The 19959-nt window shown below is 35.8% G+C and overlaps 1 protein-coding gene across 4 annotated transcripts in view; it reads right to left on the bottom strand.

Annotated features, from left to right (window-relative positions):
- The window catches only part of ABCD2 (ATP binding cassette subfamily D member 2), a 71461-nt gene that overhangs the window by 11047 nt on the left and 40455 nt on the right, over positions 1–19959 (bottom strand). The window contains exons 8-10 of one of the 4 annotated variants that reach the window (XM_054664354.2): positions 17933–18017; positions 12100–12225; positions 8232–11494 (exon numbers count right to left, since the gene is read on the bottom strand). In XM_054664354.2, the coding sequence (XP_054520329.1) occupies positions 11320–11494; positions 12100–12225; positions 17933–18017 (386 nt within the window). In that variant the 3' untranslated portion in view covers positions 8232–11319. Of the gene's footprint in view, positions 1–8231; positions 11495–12099; positions 12226–17932; positions 18018–19959 lie in introns of those variants that run through there. The other 3 variants (XM_009425598.5, XM_001168647.8, XM_063785774.1) reach the window with 3 other exon arrangements.

The raw sequence follows: 19959 nt of genomic DNA, 5'->3' as shown, positions 1-19959 counted from the left end.
ATTATATAATAATAAACAGGTCAATTCAGCAAGAAGATATGACAATTCTGAATATATTTGAACCCAACATCAGAGCACATACATATATAAATCAAATACTCCTAGATCTGAAAGAAGTGAACTACAATACGAGTAGGAGACTTCAACACCCTACTTTCAGCAATTAGATCATCCAGACAGAAAATCAAGAAAGAAACACCAGATTTAAGCTATATTCTAAACCAAATGGATCTAACAAATATTTATAGAAAATTTCATCGAAAAGCTTCAGAATATACATTCTTCTCAACTACACATGGAACATTCTCCAGGATAGATCAATGTAATGCCATAAAACAAGTCTTCAAAAATTTAAGAAGATTGAAATTATATCAAGTGTCTTTTCTCTCCTGAATGATATAAACCTGGAAATCAATAAACAGGAAGAACTTTGGAAACTTACAAATACATAGAAATTAAACAACATGATATTGGTTAACCAATGGGTCAATAAAGAAATTAAAAGAAAAATTTTAAAAATTTTCTTCTGAAAACAAAAATGGAAACACAACATACCAAATCTGTAGAATACAGCAAAAGCAATTTAAACAGGAAAATTTATAGCAACAAATACCTGCATCAAAATAGATTAAAAATGTCAAATAAACAACCTAATATTGTAGGTCAAGGAACTGGAAAACAAGAACAAATCCAAACCAAAACTAGTAAAAGAAAGGAAATAATATACATCAGAGTGGAAACAAATAAAATAGAGCCTGGAAAAACAACATAAAATATCAGCAAAAATGAATAATTGATTTTTTCAAAGATAACCAAATTTGACAAATGTTTATCTAGAATAAGAAAAAAGAAAGAAGATTCAAATAAATAAATTCAGAGATTAAAAAAGAGAAATTATAATTAATACTACAGAAATACAAAGAATGATGAGACTGTTGTAAACAATTATAAACCAACAAATTGATTAACCTAGAAGAAATGAATAAATTTTGAACACATACGACCTACAAAGATTGAACTATGAAGAAACAGAAAATGTCAACAGACAAATAACAAATAAGGAAATGGAATCACATCAAGAAAGTCCCAGAATCTGATGGCTTAACTACCAAATTCTACCAAATATTTAAAGAACTAATATTAGTTCTCAAACTATTCCAAAAATTGAAGAGGAAGGAATACGTCCAAACTTATTCTACAAGGCCAGCATTAGCCTGATACTGAAACCAAACAAAAAGACAACAACAAGAAAAAGAAAACTACAGGCCAATATCCCTGATGAACATAGATGCAAAAATCATCAACAAAATACCAGCAAACTGAATTCAACAGCACTTTAAAAAGGTCATTCACCATGATCACGTGGAATTCATCCTGGAGATGCAAGAAAGGTTGAACATATGCAAAGCAATAAATGTGGTACATAACATTAACAAAATGAAGGACAAAAAATATGATTATCTTAATTGACACAGAACAAGCATTTGATAAAATTGAACATCCTTTTATGCTAAAAACACTCAACAAACTAAGCATAGGAGGAACATAGCTCAACATAATAAAGACCATATGTGACAAGCCCACAGCTAACATCTATACTGAAAAGGGAAAAGTTTAAAACTTTCCCTCTGCAACCAGGCATGGTGGCTCATGCCTGTAAATCTTAGTACTTTGGGAGGCCAAGGTGGGAAGATCACTTGATCCTAGGGGTTTTTTGGTTGCAGTGAGATATGATCACACCTCTGCAGTCCAGCCTGGGTGACAGAGTGAGACCCTGACTCTAAACAAACAAACAAACAAAAATAACATGTTTTCTGTAAGATACGGAACAAGGTAAGAATAAGAACGCTCACTTTTGCCACTTACATTCAGTGTACTACTGAAAGTCCTACCCAGAGCAATTAGGCAAGAAAAAGAAATAAAGGCATCTGAATTTGAAAGGAAAAAGATAAATAAAGGAAAAAGTTAAATAAAGGAAAAAGATAAATTGTTCCTGGCTGCAGATAACATGTTCTTTTTTTTTTTTTAATTGTACGTTAAGTTTTAGGGTACATGTCCACAACATGCAGGTTGGTTACATATGAATACATGTGCCATGTTGGTGTGCTGCACCCATTAACTCATCATTTAACATTAGTTATATCTCCTAATGCTATCCCTCCACCCTCCCCCCACCTCACAACAGGCCCCTGTGTGTGATATTCCCCTTCCTGTGTCTATGTGTTCTCATTGTTCAATTCACACCTATGAGTGAGAACATGTGGTGTTTGGTTTTTTTGTCCTTGTGATAGTTTGCTGAGAATGAGGGTTTCCAGCTTCATCCATATCCTTACAAAGGACATGAACTCATCATTTTTTATGGCTGCATAGTATTCCATGGTGTATATGTGCCACATTTTCTTAATTCAGTCTATCATTGTTGGACATTTGGCTTGATTACAAGTCTTTGCTATTGTGTATAGTGCCACAATAAACATATGTGTGCATGTGTCTTTATAGCAGCATGATTTATAATCCTTTGCGTATATACCCAGTAATGGGATGGCTGGGTCAAATGGTAGTTCTAGTTCTAGATCCCTGAGGAATCGCCACACTGACTTCCACAATGGTTAAACTAGTTTGCAGTCCCACCAACAGTGGAAAAGTGTTCCTGTTTCTCCACATCCTCTCCAGCACCTGTTGTTTCCTGACTTTTTAATAATTGCCATTCTAACTGGTGTGAGATGGTATCTCATTGTGGTTTTGATTTGCATTGCTCTGATGGCCAATGATGATGAGCATTTCTTCATGTGTCTTTTGGCTGCATAAATGTCTTCTTTTGAGAAGTGTCTGTTCATATCCTTTGCCCACTTTTTGATGGGGTTGTTTTTTTTTTTTCTTGTAAATTTGTTGGAGTTCATTGTAGATTCTGGATATTAGCCCTTTGTCAGATGAGTAGATTGCAAAAATTTTCTCCCATTCTGTAGGTTGCCTGTTCACTCTAATGGTAGTTTCTTTTGCTGTGCAGAAACTCTTTAGTTTAATTAGATACCATTTGTCAATTTTGGCTTTTGTTGCCATTGCTTTTGGTATTTTAGACATGAAGTCCTTGCCCATGCCTATGTCCTGAATGGTATTGCCTAGGTTTTCTTCTAGGGTTTTTATGGTTTTAGGTCTAACATTTAAGTCTTGAATCCATCTTGAATTAATTTTTGTATAAGGTGTAAGGAAGGGATGCAGTTTCAGCTTTCTACTTATGGCTAGCCAGTTTTTCCAGCACCATTTATTAAATAGGGAATCGTTTCCCCATTGCTTGTTTTTGTCAGGTTTGTCAAAGATCAGATGGTTGTAGATATGCAGCATTATTTCTGAGGGCTCTGTTCTGTTCCATTGGCTATATCTCTGTTTTGGTACTAGTACCATGCTGTTTTGGTTACTGTAGCCTTGTAGTATAGTTTGAAGTTGGGTAGCGTGATGCCTCCAGCTTTGTTCTTTTGGCTTAGGATCAACTTGGCAATATGGGCTCTTTTTTGGTTCCATATGAACTTTAAAGTAGTTTTTTCCAATTCTGTGAAGAAAGTCATTGGTAGCTTGATGGGGATGGCATTGAATCTATAAATTACTTTGGGAAGTATGGCCATTTTCATGATATTGATTCTTCCTACCCATGAGCATGGAATGTTCTTCCATTTGTTTGTATCCTCTTTTATTTCATTGAGCAGTGGTTTGTAGTTCACCTTGAAGAGGTCCTTCACATCCCTTGTAAGTTGGATTCCTAGGTATTTTGTTCTCTTGGAAGCAATTGTGAATGGGAGTTCACTCATGATTTGGCTCTCTGTTTGTCTGTTATTGGTGTATAAGAATGCTTGTGATTTTTGCATATCGATTTTGTATCCTGAGACTTTGCTGAAGTTGCTTATCAGCTTAAGGAGATTTTGGGCAGAGACAATGGGGTTTTCTAGGTATACAACCATGTCATCTGCAAACAGGGACAACTTGACTTCCTCTTTTCCTAATATAATCCCCTTTATTTCCTTTCCTGCCTGATTGCCCTGGCCAGAACTTCTAACACTATGTTTAATAGGAGTGGTGAGAGAGGGCATCCCTGTCTTGTGCCAGTTTTCAAAGGGAATGCTCCCAGTTTTTGCCCATTCAGTATGATATTGGCTGTGGGTTTGTCATAGATAGCTCTAATTATTTTGAGATGCATCCCATCAATACCTAATTTATTGAGAGTTTTTAGCATGAAGGGTTGTTGAATTTTGTCAGAGGCCTTTTCTGCATCCATTGAGATAATCTTATGGTTTTTGTCATTGGTTCTGTTTATATGCTGGATTACATTTATTGATTTGCATATGTTGAACCAGCCTTGCATCCCAGGGATGAAGCCCACTTGATCATGGTGGATAAGCTTTTTGATGTGCTGCTGGATTTAGTTTGCCAATGTTTTATTGAGGATTTTTGCATCAATGTTCATCTGGGATATTGGTCTAAAATTCTCTTTTTTTGTTGTGTCTCTGCCAGGCTTTGGTATCAGGATGATGCTGGCCTCATAAAATGAGTTAGGGAGGATTCCCTCTTTTTCTATTTATTGGAATAGTTCCAGAAAGAATGGTACCAGTTCCTCCTTGTACCTCTGGTAGAATTCGGCTGTGAATCCGTCTGGTCCTGGAGTTTTTTTGGTTGGTAAGCTATTAATTATTGCCTCAATTTCAGATCCTGTTATTGGTTTATTCAGAGATTGAAATTCTTCCTGGTTTAGTCTTGGGAGGTTGTATGTGTCGTGGAATTTATCCATTTCTTCTAGATTTTCTAGTTTATTTGTGTAGAGGTGTCTATAGTATTCTCTGATGGTAGTTTGTATTTCTGTGGGATCGGTGGTGATATCCCCTTTATCATTTTTTGTTGTGTCTATTTGATTCTTCTCTCTTTTCTTCTCTATTAGTCTTGCTAGGGGTCTATCGATTTTGTTGATCTTTTCAAAAAACCAGCTCCTGGATTCATTGATTTTTTTGAAAGGTTTTTTGTGTCTCTATTTCCTTCAGTTCTGCTCTGATCTTAGTTATTTCTTGCCTTCTGCTAGCTTTTGAATGTGTTTGCTCTTGCTCCTCTATTTCTTTTAATTGTGATGTTAGGGTGTCAATTTTAGATCTTTCCTGCTTTCTCTTGTGGGCATTTAGTGCTATAAATTTCCCTCTACACACTGCTTTGAATGTGTCCCAGAAATTCTGGTACGTTGTGTCTTTGTTCTCATTGGTTTCAAAGAACATCTTTATTTCTGCCTTCATTTTGTTATGTACCCAGTAGTCACTCAGGAGCAGGTTGTTCAGTTTCCATGTAGTTTAGCGGTTTTGAGTGAGTTTCTTAATCCTGAGTTCTAATTTGATTGCACTGTGGTCTGAGAGACAGTTTGTTATAATTTCTGTTCTTTTACATTTGATGAGGAGTTCTTTACTTCCAACTATGTGCTCAATTTTGGAATAGGTGTGGTGTGGTGCTTAGAAGAATGTATATTGTGTTGACTTGGTGTAGAGAGTTCTGTAGATGTCTATTAGGTCTGCTTGGTGCAGAGCTGAGTTCAATTCCTGGATATCCTTGTTAACTTTCTGTCTCATTGATCTGTCTAATGTCGACAGTGGGGTGTTAAACTCTCCCAATATTATTGTGCGGGAGTCTCTTTCTAGGTCTCTGAGGACTTGCTTTATGAATCTGGGTGCTTCTGTATTGGGTGCATATATATTTAGAATAGTTAGCTCTTCTTGTTGAATTGATCCCTTTACCATTATGTAATGGCCTTCTTTGTCTCTTTTGATCTTTGTTGGTTTAAAGTCTGTTTTATTAGAGACTAGGATTGCAACCCCTGCATTTTTTGTTTTCCATTTGCTTGGTAGATCTTCCTCCATCCCTTTATTTTGAGCCTATGTGTGTCTCTGAACGTGAGATGGGTCTGGGGAATACAGCACACTGTATTGACTCTTTATCCAATTTGCCAGTCTGTGTCTTTTAATTGGAGCATTTAGCCCATTTACATTTAAGGTTAATATTGTTATGTGTGAATTTGATCCTGTCATTATGATGTTAGCTGATTATTTTGCTCATTAGTTGATGCAATTTCTTCCTAGTCTGCATGGTCTTTACAATTAGGCATCCTTTTGCAGTGCCTGGTACTGGTTGTTCCTTTCCATGTTTAGTGCTTCCTTCAGGAGCTCTTTTAGGGCAGGCCTAGTGGTGACAAAATCTCTCAGCATTTGCTTGTCTGTAAAGGATTTGATTTCTCCTTCACTTATGAAGCTTAGTTTGGCTGGATATGAAATTCTGGGTTGAAAATTCTTTTCTTTAAGAATGTTGAATATTGGCCCCCACTCTCTTTTGGCTTCTAGAGTTTCTGCTGAGAGATCAGCTGTTAGTCTGATGGGCTTCCCTTTGTGGGTAACCCGACCTTTCTCTCTGGCTGCCCTTAACATTTTTTCCTTCATTTCAACTTTGGTGAATCTGACAATTATGTGTCTTGGAGTTGCTCTTCTTGAGGAGTATCTTTGTGGCGTTCTCTGTATTTCCTGAATTTGAATGTTGGCCTGCCTTGCTAGATTGGGGAAGTTCTCCTGGATAATATCCTGCAGAGTGTTTTCCAACTTGATTCCATTCTCCCCGTCACTTTCAGGTACACCAATCAGATGTAGATTTGGTCTTTTCACATAGTCCCATATTTCTTGGAGGCTTTGTTCATTTCTTTTTATTCCTTTTTCTCTAAACTTCTCTTCTCACTTCATTTCATTCATTTGATCTTCCATCACTGATACCCTTTCTTCCAGTTGATTGAATCGGCTACGGAGGCTTGTGCATTCGCCATGTTAGTTCTCGTGCCATGGTTTTCAGCTCCCTCAGGTCCTTTAAGGACTTCTCTGCATTGGTTATTCTAGTTAGCCATTCGTCTAATTTTTTTTCAAGGTTTTTAACTTGTTTTCCATGGGTTCGAACTCCCTCCTTTAGCTCGGAGTAGTTTGATCATCAGAAGCCTTCTTCTCTGAACTCGTCAAAGTCATTTTCCATCCAGCTTTGTTCCGTTGCTGGTGAGGAGCTGTGTTCCTTTGGAGGAGGAGAGGTGCTCTGATTTTTAGAGTTTCCAGTTTTTCTGCTCTGTTTTTTCCCCATCTTTGTGGTTTTATCTACCTTTGGTCTTTGATGATGGTGATTTACAGGTGGGGTTTTCGTGTTCATGTCCTTTCTGTTTCTTAGTTTTCCTGCTAACAGTCAGGACCCTCAACTGCAGATCTGTTGGAGTTTGCTAGAGGTCCACTCCAAACCCTGTTTGTCTGGGTTTCAGCTGCGGAGGCTGCAGAACAGCAAATATTCCTGAACAGCCAATGTTGTTGCCTGTTCATTCCTCTGGAAGTTTTTTCTCAGAGGAGTACCCAGCGGTGTGTGGTGTAAGTCTGCCCCTACTGGGGGGTGCATCCCAGTTAGGCTACTTGGGTGTCAGGGACCCACTTGAGTAGGCAGTCTGTCCATTCTCAGATCTCCAGCTGTGTGCTGTGAGAACCACTGCTCTCTTCAAAGTTGTCAGACAGGGACATTTAAGTCTGCAGAGTATTCTGCTGCCTTTTGTTTGTCTATGCCCTACCCCCAGAGGTTGAGTCTACAGATCCAAGCAGGCCTTCTTGAGCTGTGGTGGGCTCCACCCAGTTGGAGCTTCCCTGCTGCTTTGTTTACCTACTGAAGCCTTGGCAATGGCGGGCGCCCCTCCCCAGCCTTGCTGCCGTCTTGCAGTTTGATCTCAGACTGCTGTGCTAGCAATGAGCAAGGCTCCGTGGGCGTAGTACCCTTCGAGCCAAGCGCGGGATGTAATCTCCTGGTGTGCCGTTTGCTAAGACTGTTGGAAAAGTGCAGTATTAGGGTGGGAGTGACCCGATTTTCCAGGTGCCATCTGTCACCCCTTACTTTGAGTAGGAAAGGGAATTCCCTGACCCCTTGTGCATCCTGGGTGAGGCGATGCCTCGCCCTGCTTCGCCTCACGCTCGGTGGTCTGCACCCACTGTCCTGCACCCGCTTTCTGACACTCCCCAGTGAGATGAACCCGGTACCTCAGTTGGAGATGCAAAAAACACCTGTCTTCTGCATCGCTGATGCTGGGAGCTGTAGACTGGAGCTGTTCCTATTCGGCCCTCTTGGCTCCACTCCCCCAGATAACATGTTCTTATCCTTCATTTTGTTAATGTTATGTACCACATTTATATATAGAAAGTACTAAAGACTCCATCAGAAAACATTAGATTTATAAATGAATTCAGTAAAGTTGCAAGATACAAAATCAGTATGTAAAAATCAGTAGCATTTCTCTACACTGACAGCAAATTATGTGAAAAAAATCAAGGAAACAATCCCATTTTCAATAGCTAGAAAAAGTTAAACACTTAGGCATAAATATAAGCAAGGAGGTGTAAGGTCTCTATAATGAAACTATAAAACATTAATGTAAGGAATCGAAGAGGACACACATACACAAATAAAATGATATCTCATGTTTATGAATTGGAAGAATTAATATTGTTAAAATGTCAACACTACCCAAAGTGATCTACATATTCAATTCAATCCCTATGAAAATGCCAATGATAGTCTTCAGAGAAATAGAAAAAAAATTCTAAAATTTGTGTGCAACTGCAAAACACCCAGAATAGTGAAAAAATTCTTGAGCATAAGGTACAAAGCTGGAGCCATCACACTACCTGGTGTCAAAATATACTACCAAACTGTAGCAACCCAAACAGCATTGTACTGACACAAAAACAGACACACAGACTTAAGGAATAGAATAGAGAACCCAGAAATAAATCCTTGTATTTATAGTCAACTGATTTTCAACAAAGTTGCCAAGAACACACTATTGGGAAAGGGCAGTATCCTCAATAAATTGTGGGAAACTGTATATCCACAGGTAGAAGAATGAAATTTGACCCTTATTGCTCACCATATGCAAAAACCAACTCAAAATGGATTAAAGACTTCAATGCAAGACCTGAAATTGTTAGAATACATAGGGCAAAAATTTCATGACAATGACATTTGGATATAAATTTGAAATGACAATGAAATTTGGGCAATGAGTTTTGGATATGACCTCAAGAGCATAGGCAACAAAAGTAAAAATAGACAAATGGGATTACATCAAACTCAAAAGCTTCTGTGCAACAAAGAAAACAATCAACAGAATGAAGAGATACCTATCAAATTGGAGAAAATATTTGGAAACTATACATCTGATAACAGCCAACATATATAAGAAATTCAAACAACTAAATAGCAAGAAAATGAATAACCTGATTACAAAATGGACAGAAGATCTGAATGAACATTTCTCAAAAGAAGATACACACAAATGACAAACAGGCATATCAAAAAATGCTCAACAACACTAATCGTTAGGTAAATTCAAATCACCTCACTCTTGTCAGAATGGCTATTAAGAAAATGACAGAAAGTGTTGGTGAGGATGTGGAAAAAAGGGAACTCTTACACACCTTTGGTGGGAATATAAATTAGTACAGCCATCATGGAAAACAGTAAGGAGGTTCCTCAAAATGTTAAAAATAGAACTACAAAATGATCCAGCAATCCCCCACTGGGAATATATGCAAAGGAAATGATCTCAGTATGTCAAAGAGATAACTGCACTCCCATGTTTATTGCAGCACTATTTTTACAGCCAACATATGGAATCAACCCTAGTGTCCATCAGTGGATGAAAAGATAAAGAATGTTATATATATATACATGATGGAATACTACTCCACTGTAAAAAAGAATAAAATCCCGCCACTTAAAAAACATGGAAGAACCTGGAGGACATTATAGTAAGTGAAATAAGCTAGACACAGAAAGACAAATACCACATGATCTCACTCATACATGGTCATTCATATATTGGGCAAAACCCACCTTCGATGTATAATGATGGTTTGGCTCATCACTCTGGTCTTACAACATTATTTGATTTCTACATGGGAGGAACCAACTGTGTAGGCGTTTCCTACCCTGAGATTCAAAGGCATGTTCTATATTACAAGCTGAGATAATATTTCAGGGTTTATCTATTTTAACTGAAACTCATTTGAGATAATCTTTAAACTTCCTTCACAAATAGGAAAAAGCTTAGGAAAGTGATGGTTATACAGCTATAATTCTATCCAGGAATCAGAAATTTTAATAAGCTTCTATAAATTTTTACTTCTTCAGACACTAGTATTGATTTTAATCTTTACAATCAACAATTACTCATTTGTTGTTATGGGAAAAATATGACACATCTTTCCCCACTTCTGAAATCTATTCAGGGAAAATGAAATTTTTATTTTCCCTGAGAGAAAGAATAATCAGAAATGACAACCTGAAATGGCAAAGCTAAATAAAAAAATCAGAACTAACATGTTGTTTTGTTTTGTGGAGAAATGTACTTGGGTAGCTGCAATTAAAAATGTGTTTCTTGTCAAAAGGCATAGCCTTACAGATTTTGTTATTTACTTAAAAAGAATATTTGTTCCCTCAATTGAGGAAACAATGGCTATATATGCTTTCAATGCCTCCTAAGGCTACTTGAGTAAGGAATTGAATGGCAGGATAGCATAATAAATCCATTAACACAGGTCAGAAAAACTCCAAGCCTAATATGTCCCAACATGTGATTAATTTGGGAGAAAGTCTGGAAATCAAGGTTCATACCAAAAAGGGCTCAAGAGTACTGGCCTAGCTCTGTGTTGTCCTTGATTCAGAGGATTTACAGGCAAATGTCATTATTGTCTTAAAGATCTAGGTCCTGTTGGTCTTCTTCAGGATAAAAGTCAGAGGAAGCATATTCATTGGCATGGATCCTAACTCATGCTGGACTAGATCCAGAAAGTATATTTTTTTAAAATTCTGAAAAATCTGAAGGTTTAAACTGAGTGTGAAAATAGATTATCTTTTCAATATAAATGAAACTCAGAGTCAAAGAATTTTGAACAATAAAAGCCTGATTGGATGAATACTGTTTGCTAACAATTTTAATGTAAACATTCTTTATAAGGTCAAAGGTCTAGAAGGGCTTCAAGGATTAATTGCAATAATGCTTGCTACTAGGCTAGATTTGAAGCCATGTACATGATGACAACTTTGGCATGAAATCTGATCAGCCACCTGCCAACGAATGCTGCAGCCAGAAAGAGAGAGAGGAGGAATCCTGTGCAGTCCTTTAGAAAACAGGAGGCCAAAGCATATATAGAGACAGTTATAGTTACTAAGAAGTCAAAAGAAAAAATTTTCATTGATTAAATAGAAATGCAAAAGTAGAGAATGTAGTATTTATGGTTAATGCATGAGATACACTTTGAGTTCCTTATAATGAGAGCCGTGTGCTGTAGTACAGAGTATGTGACCATGGACGTATCTCACTTTTCTAGTTCTCAGTTTCTTCATCTGTAAAATAGGAAGATTAGATTTCCTAAATTCCACAGGGTTGTTGTGAGGCTTAAATAAGATGTACCTGGAACAGAATAAGTGCTCAACTATTATGATGATGATGAATCAATTTAAAGTAGGGGAATTGTAAAATTAGCATCTTTATTTGAAGGGGAAATTCTATATGGTTTTATGAGATATTAGTTCTAAAAAAATTTAGCTCATTTTTCTTTAAACCAACTAAAAATAAGCCCTCCCCCCTTCCCCACCACCACCTGTGTTTTCTCCACTTAATCCTTTGGGGGAATATCAAGTTGTGTGTACATATATTTTTTTCCCCAGATTTTACTTTCCTGGGTTTTAGAGAAAAGACTAAAAGAATGATGTACAAATATATAAATATATTTTTCCCAGTACATGTTACTGGGTAATGATAAATATTTTCCATTAAAATAAATCACTGGATTTTTCCATGTCTTTTAAGAATTACTGGAAAGTGATGATAATTCAAATAATACACTAATGATATTAGGTAGGGAGTATCTAAGCTACTAATGTGCAACTTAAGAGAAATATGGGTAGAAAATAAGTGAAATACCCTACCCTCTACTGTGAAAAATTTGGCAAAGTTATTTTTTGAGAAATTTAAGGAAAAACCATCTACCACAAATTAGCACTAGAAACACTTACCAAAGAGAAGGCCTGTGTGTTATAGAGAGTAAGGAAATTCCAGCCCCTTTTGCAGCCTGAAATATCTTTCCTTCGACATCAATGCTGACAGCACTGGTACATTCATCCAGCAAGGCATATTTTGGTCTTTTAAAAAGTACACACAAAAATTAATTATTTTGCTATATGAACTGTAAGTTTTTCTTTGGACAATATGAGTTGCATTGCTAACAATTTTAAAGGAGCAAAAAAGAATATGGCATTATTAAAGGCAATAAATGATAAAGCAAAAAAGTAGTTGTCCCCTTCTTTGGACTATAATATCACATTTTTAATACATTTAAATAGATTTTCTGATGCTTTCTAATAATACAATAAGCTTTATTGTCTTGTAGATGAATGAATCATAAATATGAGACATAGGAAAGATGAGGCAAGTCACTGAGTACATTTTCCTGCAGAAAGCAGGTTCATTGTTGGTGAGAAGGGTCTGACTAACTACATGAAAAATACATTGCAGTAGCTAATTATCAAACAGGCCACAGCCCTGTTAGCAAAGATTTAATGAGAAGATTATTTTATCAGCAATATGAATACCTAAGCATTACTAATGGAATTTCATCACTGTAAGACTGCGAGAGTGAATGTGGCTCATCTTACAAATTTATAACACACATTTAACCTCATAATATTGGAACCATACTCCAGAATCAAATTCTTAGGAGAAAAAGTAAATATTTTTCTAAGTATATTGGACAATTTTTTAAGCTTATTTTTTACTTTGATAATGCCTGTCTGTTATCAGAGGCATCTTATCACTTGCCATTGTTTCCCTCTGCTTATCCTTTCTCCCTCTCATCTCACCCCCTGCTCTTACTTTTCTTTGTCCTTTCCCTTCCTTCTTTCAAGTCCCTCTGGACTGTTGGTACTTAGCATGACTTAGCTTAGTTAATGGGAACAAAGTCAACTCTTACACTGTCATTTACTATTCAATTTGGAGTTGAAAATCAGTATCAGGTATTTGCCGGGACAATTTCCTTTACAAAAAATATTCTGATTTTTAAAAATAAAATGACAAAAAAGTTTAAAAAATGAAAATCAGTAATTTCTTATCAGAATAAATCATTATTTGCCCTGTAAGTTACTGTCCTAAAATGGATTTGCTTATTAATAGAATCCAGTTACCTACCACAGGTCAGGTAGTCAGGGCTAATAGATACAGGAGCCAAAGACTCTAAAACTGCTCCCTATGCAAAGAATAAAAGATCAGTGCATGTTCTCCATGACAACATCAATGGAAGTAGTGTCACTGCTTGACCTTTGGTTACTGTTCTGGTTTAAGTATTAAGCATTACTTCTTTGTCTCAGAGTTATTTTCTGTTTTGTGGATGAATGATATTTTTAAGTGAACAAGAGGAAGAAGTAAAGGAAGTATAAAAGTGAAAGGTTGAGTAAAATTTTCCTTTTGTGTAAACCTCTTTCCAGTGATTAACATGTTTATTGCATTTTGGCTTATTTTTCAGAGTGCCTTGATCGAAACAGAGAAAATATACCATTTTAGAATTAGAAAAATGTATGCATCTTACACTCCGTTGTCATAGCAACCTCTACTCTAGCAGATGTAAGATCACATGTTTTAGTTTCCTTGGCAGGGCTGGTGTGTGTGTGTGTGTGTTTGTGTGTGTACTTGAATATATCAAGCAATAGCTAGAATCTGATACTGATATAAGAAAAAAAGCATTAGGTAATATTGTTTCTCAGATTTGCTTTCCTTTTTGCTTTGTGTATCATCAGTAGAATGGGCTTCGTGAAGGATTTAATCTATCCCCCTTAAGACAAGACTTTTTCAATCATTCTTGAGCTATTAAAACATTTAAAATCCTCTCAAAAAGAGAATACTATTGTGATGCTTAGTACTTCCTGCTAAAGTTCTTGATTTTTGCCAGCTCAAGTCTTTCACATCACAATTCAAACTTTAAATCATTTGAGAATGAGGGAAGGCAGTTTCCTATTGTTAAACTTTCTCTTCACTAGATTGAATACCTAAAATTCCTTTTATCTTTTGTCAAAAGATTGTGCTTTTCAACTACTTGCTCTTCTTCATTGATCTTTATGTGGCTCACTAAATTTTCTTTCCACTGATATACTTCTGACTTATCTTCACTCATTATCACATTATATCCAAAATATTTTAGTTACACAAACACCAAGTATTTATTTCAGGTTACAGATATGTGAAATCTCTTTGGGTTAACATTTATTAATGCCACTTGCTATTTATTACAAGGTTTATTTTATTAACACACTGATACAGTGAGAAATTTATGGCTAAATTTTACATTCCACCATATTATATTTCTATGCTGGTGATCATATTACTGGGTACTTATGGCCTAGACCCAAACAGATTCAGGGTGATAGTGGGTAACAGCTGGTCATAAATGCCAAGCTGTAAAGTTTTTGTTGTTGTTGTTGTTGTTGTTGTTGTTGTTGTTGTTGTTGTTGTTTTTGAGACGGAGTCTCATACTATTGCCAGGTTGGAGTGCAGTGGCACCATCTCGGCTCACTGCAATCTCCGCCTCCTGGGTTCAAGTGATTCCGCTGCCTCAGCCTCCCGAGTAGCTGGGACTATAGGCGCCCGCCACCATGCCTGGCTAATTTTTTTTAATTTTTGTAGAGACGGGGTTTCACTATGTTGGCCAGGATGGTCTGGATCTCCTGTCCTCATGATCCACCCGCCTCGCCCTCCCGAAGTACTGGGATTATAGGCGTGATCCACCGCACCCGGGATCAAGCTGTAAAGTTTACTCTTGAATTTCACTACATCTTCTGAGAAAGGGGTATCCCAAAATACAAGTCACTAAACATCCCAAATTAGCAAAATTTGGTTTATATTTTTAGCTAGCCATATTCTTAAATGTACATTATTATAAATAACATGTTATGAACACAACTAATAATTTTTCTCACTAAAAATCCCAGCTAAACACAAAAATAATATTTAGTGTGTGATTTAATTTACCTGAAGTTATACAACAAGCAAAACCAATTTATGGTGACAGAAATCAGGACAGAAATGTCTAGAGGGGACTGGATTGGAAAGGAGGATGAGTAAACTTCCCAGGGTAACAGAAATGTTTTTTTATCTTGATTGGGGTATTGGTTACATAATGTAGAAACATTTATAAAAGTCATCCAATTGTATACCTAAAATATGTGTATTTGGTATATAAACTTTAGTACAATAACAATAAGCCCTGGTTAACTATTATATAGTAATACAGAAAAGCACATAATTACATATGAAATAAAAAGGATATAAATTATAATATGCTTTATGAAAATAGCTACATCAAAATAATAAAAATAACAACGAATTTTTGCATATTACCAAGACTGGGAAAAAAAAATCCCAAAATTTTAACAGTGTTTAAATGTTACAGTAATTTAAAATTTGAATAATTTAAAATGTCCAAAATTTTAACAGTGTTAATAAGATAACAGCTAATGAGATAATCGCTAATGAGATAACAGATTTTTTCTTCTTTTTACTTATATACATTTTCTACTTTTATAAAATTAACATATTATATTTTAATAAAATTCTTTAAATCATTTTTTATGCTATGTTCTTATTCAAAAGGCTGAACCTAAATCTCATCAAGCTCTTTGCTCTAATTTCCAGTTTACAGAAAAAAATGGGAGATTGGGGAACAAGATAAAGGACCCCTACCTAGATTTACCTGATAAGGTAGCAATGAGGTAAATCTAGAATAGGCAACATTCTACGGGACAATTAACCCAATTCCTTCAGCAAGTCAAAGGTATAAAAGGTAGGTGGGGCCTGGGAGGAGGAGAGACTCTTTAGATTAAAAAGGAATTAAGAGATGTAACAATAAAATGCAATGTGTGAAACTTGTTTAGATCCAGGTTTGAACAAATCAGTGTAAAAAGATATTTTTGAGACAATTAGGGAAACTTTGAATATGAACCATATATTAAATAACTTTAAATAATTATTACTAATTTAATTAGGTATTATTGTGACAAGTTATTATGTAAGAATATATCCTAATATTTCAGAGACTGTTCTCAAAGTATTTAGGGAAAAATATCATAATACCTGTGATTTGCTTTAAAATCCTTTAGAAATTTTAAAAAATGAGTAGATAAATCAAGTGTAACAAAACATTAGACTTGTTAAATCAGTGTAATGAGAATATGGGGTTCTTACAATTTCTCTTTTTTGATGAAGTTTGACTTTTTTTCCATAATTAAAGGCTTTTAAAAAAATGAATAGCCAACTGAGTGCTTAGTGTGGGCCAACTAATTACTAGGTGTTCGATAATACATACTTGACATAATTTTTAAAGTTCTCTATAAAATGTTACTACTTTCACAACAACTCACACAAGAGTGCTGCATCTGCCATCATTTATGGCCCATTCATGAATTCATGTACATAACTATTTGGTCCTTTTTGCCCAAGACTTAATTATTAAAAGTGAGGGCCGGGTGAGGTGGCTTACGCCTGTAATCCCAGCACTTTGGGAGGCCGAGGCAGGCGGATCACGAGGTCAGGAGATCGAGACCATCCCGGCTAACACGGTGAAACCCCGTCTCTACTAAAAATACAAAAAATTAGCCGGGTTTGGTGGCGGGCACCTGTAGTCCCAGCTACTCAGGAGGCTGAGGCAGGAGAATGACGTCAACCCGGGAGGCGGAGCTTGCAGTGAGCCGAGATGGTGCCACTGCACTCCAGCCTGGGCGACAGAGCAAGACTCCGTCTCAAAAAAAAAAAAAAAAAAAGTGAGTAACATAGTTTCTGACAACCTTCTGTGCTGCAAAACTCAGGTTCTTATTGCCAGAGATCCAAGGGGGTTGGGAGGGGGAATGGAATGAATCAGGAGAATCAGAAGGGCTTTAATATTTCCTTCCCATGTCTTCTGCTTGATATCCTTAAACTCAAAAGGCTATGAAGCTGGTTACAATTAAAAATGTTTTATCAGAAGCAATTATTTCCTGCCTCTTAATTTTTCTCAATCCATTGAAACCTACGCAGAATGGTCCCTTTTTCCATTGGCTATGGCTTTGAATATCAAGGGGGAGAGCATTACTGGTTTAATAGGCTGCTGAATGGTTAAAAAGTTGACTTACCTTGAATTTAATAATTTAATTCAGAAAGTTTTACTGAATGTCTACCTATTGGATTTACACAAGTATCATAGTGATTGTATAGTCTTCATATTTTAAAATTAATAATCATTATTTCAAACTTAGGATACATAAAAATTTAATTTAGTCCTTTGTACACATTATTTCATCTAACATTACTCAACATGAAAGAAATAGAAAAACAAATACCTGGAGATTCTACTGTAAGAAAAAATAATTTGGCCAGTCACGGTGGCTCACACCTGTAATCCCAGCAATTTGGGAGGCCAAGGCGGGCGGATCACCTGAAGTTAGGACTTCAAGACCAGCCTGGCCAACATGGTGAAACCCCGTCTCTACTAAAAACACAAAAATTAGCCGGGCGTGGTGGCACACGCCTGTAATTCCAGCTACTTGGGAGGCTGAGACAGGAGAATTGCTTGGGCCTGGGAGACGGAGGTTGCAGTGAGCCAAGATCGTGCCACTGCACTCCAGCCTGGCTGACAGAGCGAGACTCTGTCTCAAAAACAAACAAACAAACAAAAAAACCAACTGTGAACTCTATGCACTAATTTTGTAGTAAGATATTTTTAAGCTACAGATGAAGACGATAAATCCTGTCCAAACTTTTGTTGTTCTTATTGTTGCTTGGTTTGGTTACAACAATGGACTAGTAGTTACCTGAATTTAGTATACTTACTTATGATAAAACATACGAGCCATGCCCATTCTTTGCTTTTCCCCTCCTGACAGGACATCTTTCCAGTCCATAACAGCATCCCATCCTTAAGAAAATAAAATAATATACATTTTTATAAATCATTTGTTTAATTGTTACTATTTCTACCCTAGACAAGTGATTCCTGACAAATTCAAATTGTCAACGTGAAGAACTTGGTATTTTATAGAATATATGCTTGGATAAACTACAGAGCCTCATGTATAAGCATTTTGTTTTAGATTTGATATTCTTCTGATGGTAATAACTTCTTATACTGACAAATGATCTTACAAGAATTCTAAACACTGACACTTTAAAAACTGTGTTTGTTTCTCAGTGTCTCCAATGGGTTGATAGGCTTATACTTATCTTGGAGGGAGATGGGAGAAAAGACCCAACAAATTTTCATATGTCAATTACAAAGTCTACAAAGGGTAAGAAAGGAACTAATTTAGGTGGCTCCCCTGTGCCTAGCACTTTATGTGAGTTCTCTTATCATATATTTCACAGTTTTGTAAGACAGATTTTATTTCTTGCATTTTATAAGTGAGCAACCTACAGTTCATGGAGTAATCGACATGTCTAGGTTTACACATGTCTGGTTTCAACCTCCTAGGTTCGAGCTATTTACCCTCCTCAGCCTTCCAAAGTGCTGGGACTACAGGTGTGAGCTGCCGGATGGGGCCAGCTACTAATTCTTGTGACATCTTGAGATGTCAGAACTGGGATTTATATTCAGGTCTATCTGATGCTTTTATAGTTTTTCCATGCATGCTATCTCTTAAAACATCTTAACTGTTGACTTTCTGTTTAATATTTATTCGAAAAACAAGCATTCTATTTTTCTTACAAATAGAGTAGGTCTTGTATATTAATATGAAAATGTGCCCAGAATATCTGTAGATTAAAAATCAAGTTTCAGAATTGTATATATCATCATTGTTTTTCTGTAAATAAACACATACACATATACTTCCAAGAACAGAATTAGATTCATTTCCTAAGTTATTCATTTTTATAAAATTCTAAAATTTTATAATAAGCCTACCTTAATTTTTTAATTAGATTTTTTAAAGATTACTTAAAAATAAAACCATAGTTCCACTGCTGGAGAGTCTGATTTTCAAACAAGAAAATGATGCCAAAACCTAACAGATACTTACAGCAAAATTTCTAAATCCTAAGTGTTCAGGGATTAACTCTCATCTTTGGAAAAAATCCATGTTCTCTGTCATCTTTTTACTTGCTCAGCTGAATTTTTACCATTAAAATTTTGAAATTTTTACCACTAAATTTTGAAATAATCTTGGTCAACAGGAAAGAAAATAGCCCTCATTGCTTTATGTGTACTGTGTATCTGAAAAGTCAAATTATCAAAAATGATTATTTGATTCTTTTGCTGGTGAGAAGAAAAATTTGGACTTGTTTTTGAAATCCAAAAGTTTAGAGGCTTTGATGAAATAACATATATTAATTGTTAAACATAAAATGCATCTTTATGTTTCTTACCATCTTCTTCCTTTAAAATTACCACTACAAAGTACATTGCATTAAAAAATGTATAAAAGCATAAAAAAGAAACAAAACAATGGTTGCCTGATGGGGATAGGTGCAACTGGATGGAAGGAAACAGGAATTGGAAGAATTTTTTAGAGTACATTTAAAAATGCCCTTTCATTTATGAATTATGTGAAAGTGTTACTCCAAAAATTAAATAAGCAAAGACATACAATAAAGATAATACAATATATGAAAAATTATCAATAAAAAATATCTGGAGTGAAAAGGAGACTTTCCCTATTTCCCAGTGACACCTGAAATCTCACTCTCCAGAGGAAATCACTGTTCATTTTCTTGGGTAAACTTCCAGAAATTGTCATTTTTTAAATAAGAAAATACACATAGGAAATAGACAAATCCTTAAAATTTTATGTTAGGAAAAATAATCTTAAAATACCATCTGATTTAGAGTTCTTGCTTCTAGGGAAAACTGTTGAAATAAAACT

The sequence above is a fragment of the Pan troglodytes genome, chromosome 10, assembly GCF_028858775.2.
Source record: "Pan troglodytes isolate AG18354 chromosome 10, NHGRI_mPanTro3-v2.0_pri, whole genome shotgun sequence".
Lineage (NCBI taxonomy): Eukaryota > Metazoa > Chordata > Mammalia > Primates > Hominidae > Pan > Pan troglodytes.
This window is presented reverse-complemented; position numbering and strand designations above follow the sequence as displayed.